The sequence below is a fragment of the Anser cygnoides genome, chromosome 11, assembly GCF_040182565.1.
Source record: "Anser cygnoides isolate HZ-2024a breed goose chromosome 11, Taihu_goose_T2T_genome, whole genome shotgun sequence".
Taxonomy (NCBI): domain Eukaryota; kingdom Metazoa; phylum Chordata; class Aves; order Anseriformes; family Anatidae; genus Anser; species Anser cygnoides.
Window position 1 is genome coordinate 3990096 of NC_089883.1, and position 19563 is coordinate 4009658.

The following is a 19563-nucleotide window of genomic DNA, read 5'->3' on the forward strand; positions in this document are numbered from 1 at the left end:
AACTTATATTCCATAGTCTCTACTACAAATTACACAGATGCAAGCTTCCACATGGAATACTGGATCAGTGATGTGACATTATCAAGATGTCATAACTATCACTAGTAAGTCACAGAAAAGCCATTACAGACTTTGTGTGTATTAACTTACGAGTACTCTCAAGAACAAGAACGAAACAATACAAAAAAGGTCTGTTAGCAGATTGATAGGTCTGTACAACAACAACTACCACCACAAATACTTCCTCTGTTCAACTGATAAAAACATTACTAAGCAAAACACACGAGGTGAAAGGATCAACATCAAGTCCTCTGCTCAGATGAGTGTGAAGAATCTTACAGCCTAGGTGGGCAACCCTACTTTCAGTAAAACACAGTAAAACACCATGGGCAAACCACAACCACCATTTTATGACAACAACTCTCTCATCACAGCCACATCTCGGTATCTGTGAGTAGGAGGTTATAGGAAAGAATGAACACCCAGATCAATTTGTCTTGGAGGGCTAGAGACTCCCCCAGCTCTCTTCTGCAGAAGCACCATCAGCTAAAGGCCCAAACATTTGAACTGTTCAAAAACAATGTGTTAGAAGCTTCTTCAACAGAAACACAGCATGTCAACATGCTGAGCTCCAAAAAGAAACTAGCAGTAAAGCATCCTATAAATGACACTCTCCCTCCTCTCTGTCCTCTTTCAGGGTTTGTGCTAAAACAGTTTGATGAACACCCATGGTCAAGATGTTGACACTTCTGCTGTCCCTTCTGCAAGGTGGTTAGTCAGGCAGATTGGCAGGGTTGACAGCTGAACACACGATCAAACTGTCATACCCTTGAGCTTGAAAGTCAAAAGCTGGGGCTGCGTTAACCCTACAATCAAATCGAGAGTATCTTCAGAAAGAATAGTCATTTACCTTACTGTAGTTCCAGGTGATGCATTGTTCTGAGATCTGCTCTTTGCATGCACAGCTTGCCCAAAGTCAGTCTCTCGAGTAACAGATGCTACGGTCCCCGCTTTGAAAATCACCAAGTAAAAATCTGCTGTTCTAACTGGCGATACAGAACTTCGGAAACACCGAACCCTGCAGCAGCACAAGAGCTGCACAACGCATAAGACAGCACAGCCTGAAGAACTTGATAATACAAGGTAGATAATTATGTCTGAGTGTGATTGCCTGCATGAACTCCAGCACTAATGAGTAGTGAGAAGCTGCTGGTTCTCTTGCAGGTGATTTTCAATCCTACTTAACACAACGTCACCAGAACAGCCAAACCCAGAACCTGATCTTGGATGCCTATTTTGAGAGCAGTGTGGGGGAACTGCACTGTGTGCGCCCACCCTACATATTTCAAAAATAAAAACATTCTTCAAACACTGCAAAAGCAGCCAGGAAACAAAAACAAAAAAGTCACCTTCACAACTGGAATTTCTCTGAATATTCTGAATTTATTTGTGAAGGTCTAAAAAGACCTCTATTTAAAATTTGTAAAGGTTTGTAAACACAGCTATTCTTAAGACTGTCTCAAATCAAGGTACATGGTAAATACCAACAAAATTAAATCAGTAAGAATACAAACAATAGCTAATGCTACTGTTTTGAAGTCAACCACTGACACTGAAAGAAAGTTAGTAGCTGTGCACACTGATTTTGTATTTTTTATGCTAAAACACACTGGCTTTTTGTTAAGAGATAAATGAAATGTAGTTCTTTTAACCCTATAAAACTAAATTTAATCATTGGTTTAGACACAAAGAAAGCATAGCTTTAGATTATTTAGAGGCAAGCCAGAACTTTTGTACAAAATTAAGCCTATCCCACTTCTGGCAATTCTTTCTATATCAGAAATGAAGGAACACAAAACGACGTTAAGTAAGAACAAAATTTTTTTCTAACACTTTTGACTTTCTTAAAGTCACTAACAATCTTGTTTGCTTGTTAAAATAACACCAGTATTATTCACTGGTATGCCCAAAGAAATTTCAGAAGGGCCAAGTAAGAATTAAAAAACCATTCTACATATAAAATAGAACAATGCTACCAGATGCAAGATACAGAAAAATTAATGAAACCAATAAACAGATAAAATAAAAAAAGACTGGGGATTAAGTCTTGAACTTAATCTCCCAAATCTGGGGACAAGGAGGAGAGCAAGCAACGACACCCCATTGTGAGAGGTAACTGCTCTGCTTAGCACGAAATACACCTGTACCCATGTTCAAAGTAAGGATTTGCTACCTTGACAGCATGTTAAATTTTTCAAAGAAGCCATTTCTTCCTGAACCCTGAGTGGGAAATAAAACCCCACGCCACACCTTGTTTACAAGTCAGGTTTACAGTAGACACTTCCACTAGGAAGAAACAGACTCAGTATGTGTACGTACACACATGTATTTATACATCCACATTTCTTGGTGACTCATATTCCAAAGCAGTTCAGTTTTTATGCATTTTCTCTCTTTTTAAGGTAAGCTAAAAGTTATTTAGTCCTTAACCATACATAAATCCTTCTGAATCACCTACTTAAGATGTCTCAAAGGCATTTGCATGCTGCCTCCAAGTATTTGAAATGTTATATATGCCGTATAATTACATTTACATAATCATTTCGCAAATCAAGTCCAATAATGCCTACATCTTTTCAGCACCATGAACAGATTATCAAGTCATTTCCTTACTCAACTGGAAACATTTTTTAAGCTCCTTCGTTCTTTTAAATGTATACCAGTTGTTTCCACAGTGCAGCTGAAGCTATCTGGAGACCAAAGCAAGTGGACCAAACAACAGTAATACACAATTAAAACACTCAAAGTACTCACGTTTGTTTGTGTTTGTTTTTTTTAATGGCAAAATAGAGAAGCCCAAATCCTGTGCCAAATGCATGTCTAGATTGGATGGATCGGATATAAAGCAAAGTGTGAAAACTACTAAAGAAGAAAATGGGATCAATTAATTGAAGATACTTCTCATCTAATTCTGCATCTCCACGTGTGCATCCATGTACGTCTAGGTGCTATTCCCAGACATTCTGTTTCATACCAAGCCTGTGAACTAATGCAACTGCAACCAAAAAACCATAGCAACCCATGGTTAACGAACTGCTATACTACGTGTGACAACAGTTACAGTTCAAAAACCATGACCTGGAAAAGAAGCAATAGTGAACAGTACAGGCATCTGAAGAATAAAAGCCTTTCGGTAAAAGGTCAGGAGGCCAGTAGCCATAAAGAGCAGCTCCCCAAAGTGTCACCTACCTCACCAACACCTGCTGTGCTCATCTCCCGTATTTCAGAGGGATTTAGAATATTATCTCAACCACATTAGGTCAATTGTGCTTAACTGTGATTAGCAAGGAATTTTTTTCCACAGAGCCATGTATGTTGTCAAGACGGAGAATATTTCAAACAATCCCTATTCCTTTTCCTACTCTTTTCTTCCAATGCTGAAAACAGTTTCAAATTGAAAAAAACGTTCAAGAATACTGTAGTTGAGTCCCAGCACAAAAATGCCATACAAATTATCCTTTAAAGCTGATTACTGATTATCTGTTACAAGACAATTTCTCTTCATTTTCGAACTACCAAATGGCAGGGAATAGGACCATCTTCACGTATAGCATAGATAGAAAGCTAAACATAAAATAAAATACAAGTGCATAACATCAAATTCCAGCTATTCATGCATCTTTGATTCTGCCAAGATGGCTCAAAGAACATATTTCTTACATAGGAACACAGAGAAGAATATAGGATAAAAACAGAGCATTGACATCTGCAATAAAATGTACAATTAAAAATATACGGGTGCAGGGAACGTATTAAAAAAATCTAGTATTCATTTGAGACATCAGTGCTCTCCCTCCTACTATGTTTTCACACAAACGTTCCAGCAGCAAGACGAGATACCAAGCTCTGGGCATACAAAAGCAATCCCTATGCCAAGATTGAGCAGTAGGCAACTCTAAGGGGAAGATGTCTCATCAATTGCATTTTATCATTTACAATACCGCCATCTACACATTGCTGAAAACAAGTATCAGCAGATCTGTTTCTTCCCTTATACAGCTTCTGACCTGCCTGGAATTAGCTTTCTCCTCTACCACAGTAACAAAACCCCCCGTCAAGCGCATCAGGAACACAGTGGGTCACGACGAGTTTCGCAGTGAGCCTACAATACAATAAACACTACCTGTCACGTTCAAGGATGCAAATGAATTACTAAATGTTAACTAGATACATACATCAGCTATAACTCCTTAAAATGAAATTAATTATGCTAAATTAGTTTAGGATATACTTAAAGGTATTTAGTTCCTTTGTAATACATATTGGTTAAGTTGTATTTCCAAATAGGCACAATTTAGAAGCCATTTCATGTTGTTCTTTCAGAATGTTTCTAAAACGCTGGTGTTGTAACTTGACCTGCATCAGGCCACAACCATTCATTAATGGTGAAATTACATGAAGCACCAAGCTTTTGACAATTTGCTGCTGCTTCAGTACAGAAGTCTTATTCTCCCCCTGCTCATCCCTCCTCTCACACCCCTGCATACCTACGTGCTGTACCTATCACTGCATCTGCTCCAAAGCAGGTCATATTCTCTGCTGAGCCAATTCAGCTCTGTTGTAAAGCAAAAAAGTAGGTAATTTTTCACATAATTTGTGAGTCGAATCTGTTCATGACCCCATCATAAGAATGAAACCTGTTCCTAGAAAATTTAATATAAATTTCAGTGATAAAAGGAGAAAGATTAAGTACAAACAAATTGGCATGAAAAGTTCTTATTTCATCTTTTTTATATGACAAGATAAGAAATGGAATAATAACTAAAAAATAGCATCACTTTATCATGACATTCTTAGCTTTCCTCGTGTTTAAATCAAGAAAAAAATACGGAAAAGGCTGTGATTTATATTTACCAAACTGCCTGTTTTGGGTGCAATTTTAAGAAATGAAGACTTCGACTGTGATCTCTCTCGTATCTCTTCAATTTTTATTTTATTTTTCTCAAAAGGTCACATTTAGAATTTGGGTGAGTTTTGCCCAAATTGTGCCAAAATCCTAGATACAGCTATCTCCTATACTTCTGCAATGGTGAGACCCAGTAAGAGATACATTCTGGCTGTACAATATTGTTAATCCAGAGACCTGATAGCTGCAAAATTACCACTAAGTAACATCAGAAAAAATACACACTGGAAATAAATATCATATGGCAAATGTAAGTAGAAGAATAAGCCAACAACCTGGAAAACAAAATTAAAACTGCAAAAACAGGAAAACCAGTATTTTTTCTCTAAGAATCACTATTTTTATGACCTTCCAAAAAAAGATTATTTTTCTAAAATAAGGAAAAGATGTGATTTACTTATAGTGGGAAGCAAACCATTCTACCCACAACTGAAATCTCCTAATTGCCTAAAAAACAACAGTCAAGATACCAAAGTTACCAACCGAACAGAGCAAGTCTAAAATGCAATTAGTTGCAAAAATGAAACTGCAGTCTCCCTCAACTACTGTACAACAAATTTTTTATTCCTGGAATGCAACACAGAAACAATCAAGCTACCTTAGATATATTGAGCTTATAAATATTTCATCCTCCTGATTTACTTAACTTTGCCATCGAGAACATAGCCATGACCTTAGAGAACATTAAAAAAAAAATCCCACAAAAGTATACACTTCCCTCTTGGGCTAAATGACTTGGATTTTTTTTTGCTTTCTTAGAACTAAGAAATAAAGTCTGTTCTTAGGAACAGACTAAAGAGCACACAAAAACACTTCTAATTCATTCTCTTGTTTTTCAAGTACAGTAGAAGTCTCAAATCCCTTACTAGTATAATACAATAAACCTACAGAAGCAACGCTCTAACCAACCTGCAGGTAAGTCCCTGCATATTCCCCCAGAACAGAAAAAATATATGCACTTTAATACTGTCTGCCCTTTCTTATGTAGCTGCCAGGAGTCAAATACTTGACATCAGTTTGAATAAACAAATAAAATACAGGTGGCCTGCCATAGAAACAATTCTGGAAGAGGTTCCCATTCCTCAAGACGAGAAGCAGCACTATTTCCACAAATCATAACATAACACGTAAGGCCTGCAGAATGAAAGTCAGCCTGCTTGCATCCCTATCTCTAATCTGTCCGTCACAGGCAAAAGCTTACCTCACAAGAATTAGGTTTTCCCTTCCTCTACAGGGGTTAACCTTATTTATACTAATCCAGTGACTAAATAATATTCCTTCAACTCTTCAAAGCTTATATTATCCCTCTCACTAGTACCCAAAGCTGAAGACAGAAGTTGGGGAGGTTTTCTTTCAGATCACAAAAGGAGGCTGACACTAAAGGCTAATCACTATCCCTAAATCACTCCTAACAAGTTAGGTGTTTGGAGACAGCTTCAGAATTTAAATGTAAGTCAGCCACCTGTTCTGGTCCATTTACAAGACTACAGGAGACGTGACTCCTCTGAAACCCAGTTACAGTACAGAAAGACTGCAACTGCCAAGAAAACCCCTGATTTCTGCTGTACCTAGTTTAGAAATTACATACAGGAATTATATAAAATACATACATACAATCTGAAATTATATTTGAAGCACAAACACAATAAAAATAGAAGCTAAGACCTTTGAGTAAAAATATTCATGGTATTCTATTACTGCAGAAACTGATCGTTTTACTATGTTCTAACAGTGTTTTAACTGACATACAAAGCAACTGGTAAAAAAAATTAACTGTAATTGTAGTTTAGGTTGATGTCCACTCTCCAGACATTACTCTCCATGCAATTAATTTGTTGTTTCCAAAAAACAACATCCTTCATACTCTATTTCCATTATCAAATGTGGTTGAAATCAAACAAGTTACCCAGAAACTGACGGGGTGGATGGCAAATGGAAGACAACATAGATTTAAAGACAACTTAACCCCTTAGAAAAATCAGACTGAAAACAGTAATTGACATTTTACAACAAAGTTTTCAAGTTATTAAATACATTTAGTTAAAAGAGCTTAAAATACTATATTACTTAATATTTGGAACACTAAGGAGAAAATAACACAGATCATCTTTTCAAATTGTTACCTCAACAATATCTGAGTTGGTTCTGCTTTCATGGGGCTCGTTGTATTCTGTGTATTTAAGTAGAACTTTGTCCATATCAGTGCTCGCATACTGAAAGAGTTTGTTAGAGCTGTTAAAAATGATGAGTGCTATTTCACAGTCACAGAGTACACTCAACTCATATGCCTTCTTCATTAATCCGAACTTCCTCTTTGTAAAGGTGACCTAGAGAAGAAAGAATAATAATTATTTTTTTCCAGATAACAAAATTATAAAGGACTATAATCAAGTATATAACTACCAAGACGAGTCAAAGTTTGTAGGATCCTCTACCTTTATTTCCTTCTGTTTAACCAACATTAGCTCCAAGTATTAAAATATTTTCTTCTGTGATGATTAGAGATAGTCTCTATCAGCTTTAGTTACTCACAACCTTAATTCTTTTAAGGTATTTTCAGTCACTTGGGACAGGATGGAACAATCATTGTCCTATTAGAACCGCTGGGGGAAAATAAGCCCATTACAGATGATCACAAAGAAGCATTTGCCAAACAGGGAAAATGGAGAGGTATTTCATTATAAAAATTGCCATCATTCACGGAAGAAAGTTTTAAAATTTAGTCCTTTCACGAGATTTCAGTTACTTAAGGATATGAGTGTCAACATATTTGACGTCAAGTCAAATCAATGAAACCTGCTTTATGGATTTCTGTAGTTTATAAGACATTTTTGGAAGATGGATGGGAAAATGTTGTGTATAGACACCTTAACACATTTTTTTTTTCTAGAGATTATAATCTTATACATATTACTTCATTACTATCCATAACACAAAATGCATACCATCCTTCTCAGTACGTAACAAGTCTCACAAAGGGATGCAGACAGATATGCTAACAAATGTGTACAGCATGCAGACAACTCAATTATTAAAACAGTGTTCACATTCTTTGCACTTGCCCCATATACACTGGGAAAGGTACTGCAGACCTGAGGTTCCTCCACAGCTATAAAACACAATCCAAGTCCATCAAAAAAAAGAAAAATGTTTTACAAACGCTTTCTCTCCCCCCAAAGAACACTCTGTACATCGGATTTTGAAAACCTGGGCTGTTAACACCTAGCCACGGTACAAATGGAGGTAATAAACGCAGGACCTGGACAGATGAGAATATGGATCAGTTCTGTTTGTATCAGTACACTTTCAGGACGGATAGGAAGTGAGAGTGCCTTGTGTTCAACAGCAAGTCAGCTCATGTCTGCTTGGCAAAGTTCCAGGCCATTTCCCATCGCTTTCCTTCTATCCTCTACTTATGCTCCACTTACTATACCGTCAGTACTCTGCAGTATCCACTTTTTGTTCTTGTCTGGTAATACGGCATAATACTGAACAGATTACTTGACTGTCAGTTTCAAACTTCCCTGTTTCTATAATAAGCCCAATTCTCCCAGGGAACAATGAAGTTTAATGTTTGAAAGTATGCGATTATGATTCTGCACACTTTTAACCACGTAAAGACAGACATCATAACATATACAATGAAAACACATGTAAAACATGGTTTCCAGGACAAATAAATTTCTAGTGCGAGGAAGAGACCGAGTCTAAAAATAAGCCAAGTTACCATATGAGAAATGTGTGTGATCGTTGCCAAAGCAGTACTGTGGACTAGGACAAGCACAAACAAAGAAAGAAGAATCATTTGTTTATACTCATTTAAAACCACAGATTTCATTTTTAAGAAGCCTTCTTGGTTATTTCAATTTACACTAAGAACAGCAAGGAGAATTCTCACTTGTCTTGTACCTTTCATATGAATAAAATTAAATACCTATTAAAATGATGATTTAACATTTATACTGGGCTTCCTCATAACATCCGTATCATTCTAGAAAAATAATTTTCAACAGAGAAGGTTCTTTTTGTTTGTTTGTTTGTCTTCCCTCAATTTCTATAGCATACATTTAGGAAAAAAAAATCATTTGAAATATGCTTACTATATGCAAGTAACTGGATGCCAATTAACTAAATCCTAAAAGCATACCTGGTACATACTGTACAGAGATTTTAAGTTTGTAACAAAACTTAGGGTTCCTTGGTTTGAGGGAAGGGCAAGCCATTACCTTAAGGGGTGCACTACTAAAGCACTAAAACCAGGCAGAAAAAACTCCCAGGGATTCTGTTGATCTAGTCTTGACCTCATTCTGAAGAAGCTAGTTTGAAATTTCAAAGTAAGTTTCAGGCAATGATCTAGTTCTTCCTACTTCTAAAAAATCAGTGCAAATTATGAAAAAGCAACCTTCTCTTATTTCAGCTCATCCACTGCCAATCAAATTAATCCAATCGCTGAACAATGCAAGACAGTAAGAGCCAAAAAAGGTTCCTTTAAACATCTCTGTAGTTCCATGGAAGGAAGTTGAACAGACTAGATTTTTTTCCCATGAATGCAGTCAGATATATTACAACCCCAGCTCCACCTAAGTTCCTGTGCAGTGTTTCTGACAAAGAAACTTCTTGAAGATCACTAATCACAGAGCCTTGCGTGAGACCTGAATAGTGTATTCAGATGAATATTTGCAGTAACATTTTTATTCAGTCTTTTGGAAAGAAGCTCTATTAATACACAAAACTCTTTCAGAAACAATTTTATGTCAGAGTGCTCTAACACAAATTCCAACTATGGCAAGCAGATCCTCTTTAGCTACTTATTGTTGAACAATTACAATACATTACTGAGACAAGATGCCAAAAATCCAGCAGGATGGACCTTAGTGCATCTTCTGTCGGTATTCTGTTTTCAGTTAACAATTCAGCATGTTGACCAAGTACAAATGTAAGCTTGACTGGGTTACATTTCTCACAAATGTAGGTGGAAATTTTGCTAACCACATATAATACAAACAAGCAGCTTTTTAAAGAAAAACGTTTTAAAACCGATCTTGTTTAAGTCTCCTAGCAGTTCTGCCACTTTACACATATTTTTTCAGAAAACTTGGGATTTATTTAGTCTGTCTTGGACGAGACACTAAGAATTACATTTTTTGATTCCTTTTTGGAGGAGGTTTTTGTTTTTTTACCTTTTTTTTTTTTTAAGACAGTTGTTCTTCTTCTGACACTGCAATTACAAGACACTTTTAGAGACTATTACCTGAGTAGGTGCAGGTATAGACAGGTACATTTATGTTTATTTTTTGTCAGAAAAAAGGCACCATAAACAAGATGTGTATGTACTATATTACTTTGAGAAGTCAGCAAGTGAAAAGACCGAAAGCTTTGTTCCACTGAGGACCTGTATGATCCTGCAAAAGGCAACTTCACCTCTCTACTGATTCACTATTCTTCTCATCTCGTAAGGCTACTTGCTTTGTGCTTGTCCAGTCCTTAAAAGCCCCACTCCCACTGGAGTCCAGGCCTAACTTAGTGCACATAGCTTGTTACGAACTCAATTCTCACTTAAAAACTTACAAAGCACCCTATTAGTTTCTTTCCTTCTCTTGCGATTTAGTGTGCAAATCCATTCTGGACCACACTAAGAACACAAACCGTGCATCACTGCAAGCCAATGGCTTCCCCAGTACTCTTCTGTTTTGGTTAGCAAAAAAGGACAGAGGAAGAAGACAGTAAAGGCAGCAAGACTGAGCTCCTTTGGTATCTAATTTACTGTACTTTATTCTCTTCAGCTTAATGAACATAAATGCCCTGCAGCTCATTCAAGCAGATAAGACTTCTTAATTAATAATACAATGACAGTCTCATGGCAATTGTAATCCCCCAGAGTAATGGTCTACATAAATTGTTTTGAGCTCACACACAATCCCATCAGAAATAGGATGCTTCTGATATACCATTAGCTTTTCTTCCCACAAGTTACACAAACTTGCTATACAAGCAAAGATCTATCACGTTTTATTTGCATTTCCAAACAAAAACCACACTAAACAGCAAGACATCACTCACATATTCATGCATGACCTACTAACCAACTACGCATGCCGTAGAAAAACTGACAGAACACAACTGAACCATGCTCTGTAGTTGGCAAAATAAACCCTATATATCCTCCTTACCTAGATCAACAAAAAAAATCTTAAAAGTAAATTAATACACCAGTGGTGTTAAAGGGCACCATCAACACCTCTACAACATTGACTCCACTGACAAAAGCTATGATATGGAGATCCTAAAAAAAGGAACAAAGCCACTGAAGTCAGGGTACAGTATAAGGATATTTCTTATTTCAAACCTAACAAAGTTGTCCAACTTCCTCCAACGAAGCTGAAGGGGAGTGGGAGGAGCAATCAATTTCTATCTCTTCAATTCGCCTGAAGTTCTAGAGCAAGATCTAAAAGAAGTTATAATTCATCTGCTTTTACTACTTGTACTTCAGACATTTATCTACATCAAACACGCAGTCACTGTGTGATTAAAGCTGTTCAAACACAATACCTGGCTTTCTCCCAAACTCCAATAATACTCTTCTTGCTATATATAGCCTTCTCAGAGTGTACACTGCTTTAAAGTGATACAGGGAGAAAAACAATCCCTATTTCGCAAAACAATGGGCTCTGAGCTAATGCAGCAGCAACAAGACAGCCTCATGGAACTCCGTCACTACCCTCAACATCAGTCATTATCTTTTAAAGAGATAAACAACATCAAGTTGGTGCTCGACAGAAGTTAAAAAAAAAACAACAAAGCAAATACTATGAAGGGAATAGAGAACAGCCATCGCTTCATTGCTACATGTTCATGTTTTGTAAGAACCTTGAATACCAAGTGCAGTTCTGGGTTGCTTTGCCTTCAAAAAAAGAACACAGCAGTACTCAAGAAGGTTCATGGACAAGAAGCAAGACTGATCGAGGTGTGGAATACGTGGAATAAATTCAGTACAAAAAACAAGCCTGGGTTCTTCAGCCTCAAAAAAAAGTTAGCTGGAGAGAAAATAAGACAATATGGGAGAAGTCCACAAAATAACAAGCAAGATGGACAGACTGGATAGGGACTGATTCCTGCCTCCTTCATAAAGAGATAAAAAAAACTAGCAGAAGCATAACTAAATTACTTTTTTTCTTGAAACAACAGGTAACAAACCTACAGGAAGTCTGAGCCAAAAGATCTTATAAATGCTGCAATTTTATAAGGGCTCAAAGCATGACTGAACAAGTCCCCTGGGGAGGGGGGCAGGGGGGTGGAAATCCATTAATGGTTACTAAATATACGGAAACCACATCCAGCTCAGGAAATCACTGAGCTAAGAATAGTTAGAAGTTGGAAGAGGATTACAGAGCAGTGTAACATGTGCACCTCTATCCTACACTTCACTGGTTATTTGCTTCTGACCATCACAGTAGAAAAGATACTGGACTAGTTGTTTTTTAGTCTGATTCACGACAACTGTTCTTGAAGATCCTAAGTCATTCCTACGTTACTTTTCCTTAAAAATTGTAGCTTCCGAATACCCCACACTACACATTTCAGCATTAATTAAATTTTTGCCTAGTATATCACAAAGCAATTTGGAAAGTAACAGGAAACACTACTTTGGTGAGTAGACATCAACTTTTGGTGCTTTTAAAGTTGACAGGATGCATCTTTATTAGGGCAAGAGCAACCAAGTAACCAGCCTTCCCTAGGCCATTCTTAAAGCAATCCACTTTCAAGTACTCTTCTCTTTTGACAGACATTTTTTGAAGACAGTTGTAGTGAACAACTCTTGAAGGAATATAATTCAATGCTTTTAAATGGATGCATGTTAACAAAATCCATTACCATACTATACCCACTGAAGGGGAAGGTATTCACCACCACCTCTTCACTAGCACTGTAATATTCACTATAGACTACCACCACAGATCACTGTCCACAGATCTGTCAAACAGCTCTATCAAACATGCTGCAGAAAATACTTTTACTATATCCTTTCTGAATTTCTCATCCTGTCTCTTCATCACCATGTGGTCCTGGTAGCTATCAGATCAAATAAGGTGTCTGTTTCAACAGATCTTGCCTACAGTCCTCCAATCTACTGGAATGACAGAGTAAGGCACCATTTAAATAGGAACAGTTATAACAGTTATACAGTGATTTTGATTTAAAGCAGTAATTGATATTACTTATAACAACAATTTTCCCTACAAATGCAGTATAAACATAACAAGACATATTTCTTATTTGTGTTCTGGTAATGCCATCTGTAGACACAGATGAAGACAAAACTCAGCTTTAGAAGGGTGAGTTAAGAGAATGAAGGTACTTAAGTCTCCATTCACTTTTTGGATTTCTGATGATCATGTTCATGCAGACTTCTTGTTTCTCACCTGTCTGTTCCGTTCATCCATTATTCTCGTGATCTGTATTTTCTTTCTCCCCATTTTCAACCTCTTCTTTTCTTCACTTCACAATCCAGAAATATACTAATCCAGGAAATTTCACTCTTCGGTATTCTAACACATGATATGGTTTTCTTTTACTTTGTCTTCAGCTTGAGAAATGGTTCCTATTTCTTCTTATAAACCCCTAAAAATAAAATTGAAAAAAATTAATGATCCTCCTTCAGTAATTTTTAAGTAAAACACTTGCATAGTCACAAAACATATGCACACAAAATAATTTCAGTGATTAAATGAGTATTTTCATTACTAAGATATACTACACACTTTGTTCAAATTGAATTCCAGCTACTGTGTTTTTTTTTGTTTGTGCTGAATTACTTCAAAAACAGACAGTAATCTCATCCCCTTTCAACTGATGCTTAGAAACCAACAACTGTCAGAGGGGGCAGTGCTTACCTCTCTAAGCTTTAAGCATCACGTTATCTTAGGTTTCAAAAACTGACCCAGAAAGTTTTAGCGAACTCCATCCATTATTTTAGGAAGCCTTATGTTGTAGGGGACAAAAGAGGGAATACTTTTACTTAAAAGGATGAAGACCATAGAAAATATTCTCAACAGAGAGAATTTCGCATCTACCAAGATACCAAGGAATAATAAAGAAATTCACAGTTACTCTCTACAATAACCTCTAAATTTCACATTTGCCAATAAATCAATTACCAGTCCAGCATTTGCTTAAATTTGGTAAATTGTAAGATACGTGAAGCTGCATGCAAACTTGAAAAGCCCAAGTGCCTTCATAATGTGTTTATCTAGTAATTATGCAAACTAACTTGTCAGACTCTGAACATTAAAAATATTACATGCATTTTCTGTTTAAAAAAAAAAAAAAAAAGAACTACCACCACCACCAAAAACCTTTTAAGCCATATTTCAGACAGTGTTTGAATTGTAGGATAACATTAATTCAACAAAATAGGAGAAAATGTCTAAATAAATAGCCTCTGGAACACTGACTGTATACTAAAATTCATATTCAGACATGAAACATGTACAACTTACTCTATTACCACCTATTATTCATTAAAACAAAAGGGGTGAAAACAGCCACAACATTAGTTTATAACCTCTCTCATTTGCCAACCCAGAATGTCACTGGAAATCAAGCGCTGCGTATTTTAATATGGGTGTCACCCCGCCAGATCCTTGAGGCCATGTGTAGAAAGTGGTACAACCACATCACCGTCAGACAGTTAATAGGCAGAGACAGCAAGAGGCGATTAGTCACAGGCTACACTTCACAATGCATTCAATTTACACTGAGCAAACAACCATGCCATTCTGATGCAGCTTGGGGAAAGAAAAAAAAAGGGGGGGGGGGGGGGAAGAAGAGGTGGAGGAACATCACAAAATGAAGGGATGTCATTTTATATTTACCTGATATCAACAAAGGACTGCCTTGGTAAAAATACAAAATGCCCAACACTATTTAGAAATACTAGTCAATGGAATTTAAGACCAAAGGAGCACAGACTGTGTGATGTCCACTGGTCAAAAGTATATGAGCTAGATGTTATTTATACTTCAAAACACTTGAAAAGCATGCAGTGCTGCATTCCTTGTTTTTTCTTCAAGCAAAAAAAAAAAAAAAAAACCTTCCAAGGAGCTAGTAAAAAGTATTAATAGCTAGTTAAGGCCAGATGAGCCAGCCTCTACACAACCAAAAGCACACAGCAAGTATTTTACATGGAAAACAACAGCTGGCATATAAATTTCTACCTTTTTTTGGTGAAAAAACACCAAGAATATCCAGCAAACTATTAAGTTTCAATTCATGTAACATGCAGACTTCAGTCAGCTGCCTCATTCTCTTAAAAAAAAAATCACCTCATGTTATGATCACGTTAAATTTAGTCATGCAAAAATCTGGTTGCATTCCTTGGACGTGGCTTATCAAAGGGTCTCTGTGGGCAGCTATTAAAAATTCTGTTTTCTTCTTCATGTGCAGCTTCATTTTCTAATTTACCATATATTATTGAAGTAGTTTTCTGAGTACAAAATTATCAGATTCCTGCCTCTGCTTTGTGCAACTGCTCACCATCATAAGCACTCTTACGAACAGCCACCACATGACAGACCAGAGATCCACCTGGTCCAGCATTTTATCTGTGGCTATTAGCAAAGAGCACTAGGATGAAAAAGGAGAGAGACAGAAATCACGTAAGCACGTATCACTTAGAAGCAATATTTATAACGCGTTTTCTCCAGATATTCAGTGATTTTTAAATAAAGAACTTCTGGAGTCATATATGAAATCTTAAATTCAAAGCTCTTCATCCAATTTTCTTCCACTTTTGAAACTGTGGAAACTTTTCACATCCTGTAGTGAGGAGCTTCACAGCTTAGTTATGCATCAGAATAAAAGAGACGTCCTTTTATTTAAGCCTGATCCTGTTTGTTAGAGTTGATACCAACAGATCTTGAATAACACGAGGCAATGAACCATCTGTTGTCTTCACCCATCATGTCAGTTCTCATTTTGACGCCTATCCTCTATCTGCCTTCAGTTACCTTTCTCCAAACTCAAGAAAACCACTCCAATCAATCACTTCTTGCTCGAAAGCCGCTCTCTGCCTAGCTATGCTGTCCGTCTCTCCTCCCTTTCCAGTTTCGCTCTGTTCTTTCTGCAACACAATGACCACCAGCGTACACAGTATACACAGTAAGAGGTCTACAAAAATTTAAGATCATTTACCATAAATTTGTACAGAGGCATAAGAATATTTTATGTTCTACTACACCGACATTAGACAGAGACCTACATAAATACGCCAGTTCTTGAACTTTTCCTGAGGAACTCTGGGAAGCAAAGCAGTGCTCCAGAACACAATTGGAAAACCCTGATGTGGGACCACTCACTCCCTTCCTACAGACCTGCCTCAACTACTCACATCTTCCACCTTCTGCAGCAGGTGTTCAAAACCAAGTCTCTGCAGTGAATAAAAGAACAGGCTCATGGGGGAAACAGGGTAGAGGAGAGAAATATGGTGTGAAATTATATGATCTGTACACTTCAAGAGACAAAATAGGAGACAAACCTTTTCTGTCAGCTAAAGGAAGAACCAATGGTAAGGAAATGCCGTTATCTGCTCCAGAAACTATCACAGGAAAAAAATGGGCAAACCGACAGCCATTTTCACCACCATTTTGTTATAATTGTTATAACACATCAATCCATTGCCCATTTACCGCCTCTGCTTCACCCTATTCACTAAGCACAAGGCTTCCTCTTGTTCCAGGTCCGCTACCTTCCTCAACCTCCTGCACCCTCTCGCTTGACCAGTTCCCCCACCCATTTGCACACCCATCCTGTCTCCACCAGCCTCTCCTCCCTCCCCACCAGTCGCTGTGGACACCAGAAACGTGGCCTGGAAGAACATTTGCCAAAGGCAACCCAGCTCCCTTTCAGTCTGGTCAAACACGAGGCGATTTTCAAAGCTAAGGGTTGAAATAGAGGCTCGGCATGTACTTTGGGAAGAACCGATCTTGCTACTAACTGCAGAATCAGGGTAAATCATGCAGTAAAAAGCCATTTTTCGTGCACGTTCGGAAGATCCAAATGAAGTTACCACCAATGACAAAGGCACTCCACACTTCCCAGGGGAGCAATGAGTTTTCCTTTTCCTAATCCTTGATCACGTCACAGTTGCAGTTTTATTTTCCTTCCTGCTCAGCAGCAGAACTCCTAAGAGATGGTGTCCGCTGTACGGTTACATCAAAAATGTACTTAGCAAAGTTCTCAGTTTGCTGTCATGGCTCTATTGCAAACGTACGTAGGTAAAATTCTTAAGTCACAACGCTTTCTCATGTAGATCATCACCAAACTTTTGCTCAAATAAAGGAAGTTAGTAAGCATATGAAGATGAATGCAAATTTATTTCCGAATGTAAACATGAAACTCACGTTAAATAACCTGGCCAAAGGTAAAGTTCTACTTCCCTAAGTGACAGAAACAACTGACAACCACCAAAGCTTTACATCTGCCTTCATGGGCACACAGAAGCAATTCTTTTTTTCTTTGGGGTGGTGGTGGTAACAATTTCAGGCATCTGTTAAACAAAAAAGCGGGACTAAGGGGAGAAAAAGAAGAGGAAAAAATTATGTGCTTCGTGATAAGCTTCAAACAGAAAATAACGTCAGCTCGCAATAATAGTCATAAAAATGGGGTTAGTAGCTGTCTAAGTAAAAGCCTCTATTATTCTATAAAAGTACTATTTACTCCAAATTTTCTGGATTGGATTGATTCTTTTTCCACACACTAACTACTGAAAGACATCAGAAACATATGCAGAGATATACCATACACCTTCATAACTGCACATTTTGAGCAACTCAGATCAGTTCGTTTATTCTCAAGATCGCTTACAGTTTCACAAATAGCGGAAGATATACAACTTTAAAGCAAGGAAATGGTATTTGACCTACTTTAAAAGATCCTTTCAAGGGTTCAGTGGAAACAAATTATATCGGTCTTGAAGCCTTCTGGCAACACAGGTTAGGAAAAAACTGTGTCAGAATTATAATCCTTCCATTTATTTTCCCTGTATTTCCCTCTGCTTCTCTTTGGTTTGTTGGAACTTCCATTTCCCAATCATGGTTACAGGTTGCGTTTGACAGTAACCACATCAGCACAGCTTGTTCGCTGCAATGCATGCAAAGAAATGCGTGTCATCGTGTCAGATCATCTGCATGTTAACTCTCAAAAACCAGAGCTGCGTGGATCTGTATAGATGCATCTTACAGCGATGAGCCTTGCCTGGGGCTTACTGAATAGCAGAATAATTCTGGCCGGATCACAGTTAACAGGTGTTTCTAGTCTCAGAAGAGCCAGGGCCAGATACGTTTACAGATTTGGCTCCTTTACCTCTAAGCAGGAGCTGATGGGCATAGACTGATAGACTGCACAACCAACCCAAGGCTGAACAGCCCCTTCACTCATAATTCAAAGTAATACTTCGCATGTGTGGCAACGGCGTGACCAGAATATAAATACTGAGATGGAGATGAGGCTCATCACCAGCTCCTGACTGGTTTACATCCGCAAAGCAGGTATCACAGCATATCTCGTTTTTCTGTAATACCTAGAAACATGTAAGTGTCCTCCTTCCCCACCCTATAGCTCCAGGTAGCAATAGCTAGAGAAAACGAAGATTCAGAGAATGCCTTCACCGAAAGAATTCATCTAAAGGTTAATGGGGTGTATGGAGTTGGGTCAAGCATCAGACCAACTTACAAAATATATTCACTTGGATTTGGATCTGCGCTGAAACGTGCTGAGAGCCAGGGGGTGTTACCACAGCACTCTAGACGCTCAGCCAGCCCTGCTCCAAAATTCACTGCTACCACTTGGAAGTCAGATTTTAAAATTAAGATTTCAACCACAGGGACTCCAGCTACCTACATTTTCATTTAATAAAAATGAAGCTCACATTCTCACTGGGGTTTTTGCAGAGGTGTGCAAAAACAGTGACCAAAATATTTTCTACAACCTTTCTATAGCCTTGCATCATTCACTGTTATAAAGAATTTAAAATGTGTAGAACAATAGCATGGTCTACCCCTTTAAAACAAGACTATGTTGCCATTTGACCTCCTACTTCTTGCCATACTGCAATATTAGGAAAAAAAAAAAAATACTTTTTTCCATCCTCTGTTTTAGTCATTCTTCTACGTCCAAGTAGAGCCATACAGTCAATTGGACTGGCCTCAGAGGGTCTTCAGCTAGCAAGGGATACACAAGCATTGTTACAAAAACAATAATCCAAGCCTTAGCCAAAATAACTTTTTTTTTTTTTTAAGTAGGACAACGTAAAAAAAACAGGAAGCTATAAACAATTCTTTACTGATATTCTTTTCAAGCATGATAAAACGCTCGTTTCTTTCAGCTGGGAAGAACACCACAGAAGTATCCATGTCTTTCACACCAGACCATTTAAGCAAACTTCTAAGAGTGGATTTGTGGAGCTCTGCAACTAAACGCGCTCCTCAATTTCAACATTAAAAACAACAAATCTATTTTGAGCTTCTAATTTGTAAGTTACATAGCTTTTCAAATTAGGTTCTCAAGGCTTATTAGAAGACCTCAGACTACTTTAAAAAAGT

At 37.6% G+C, this 19563-nt stretch overlaps 1 protein-coding gene across 7 annotated transcripts in view; it reads right to left on the bottom strand.

The window, feature by feature from the left end:
• The window catches only part of MEF2A (myocyte enhancer factor 2A), an 87881-nt gene that overhangs the window by 40425 nt on the left and 27893 nt on the right, over positions 1-19563 (bottom strand). For all 7 annotated transcript variants that reach the window (XM_067003682.1, XM_067003683.1, XM_067003684.1 and 4 more), the window contains exons 2-3: positions 13387-13585; positions 7090-7293 (exon numbers count right to left, since the gene is read on the bottom strand). In XM_067003682.1, the coding sequence (XP_066859783.1) occupies positions 7090-7293; positions 13387-13440 (258 nt within the window). In that variant the 5' untranslated portion in view covers positions 13441-13585. The remainder of the gene's footprint in view (positions 1-7089; positions 7294-13386; positions 13586-19563) is intronic.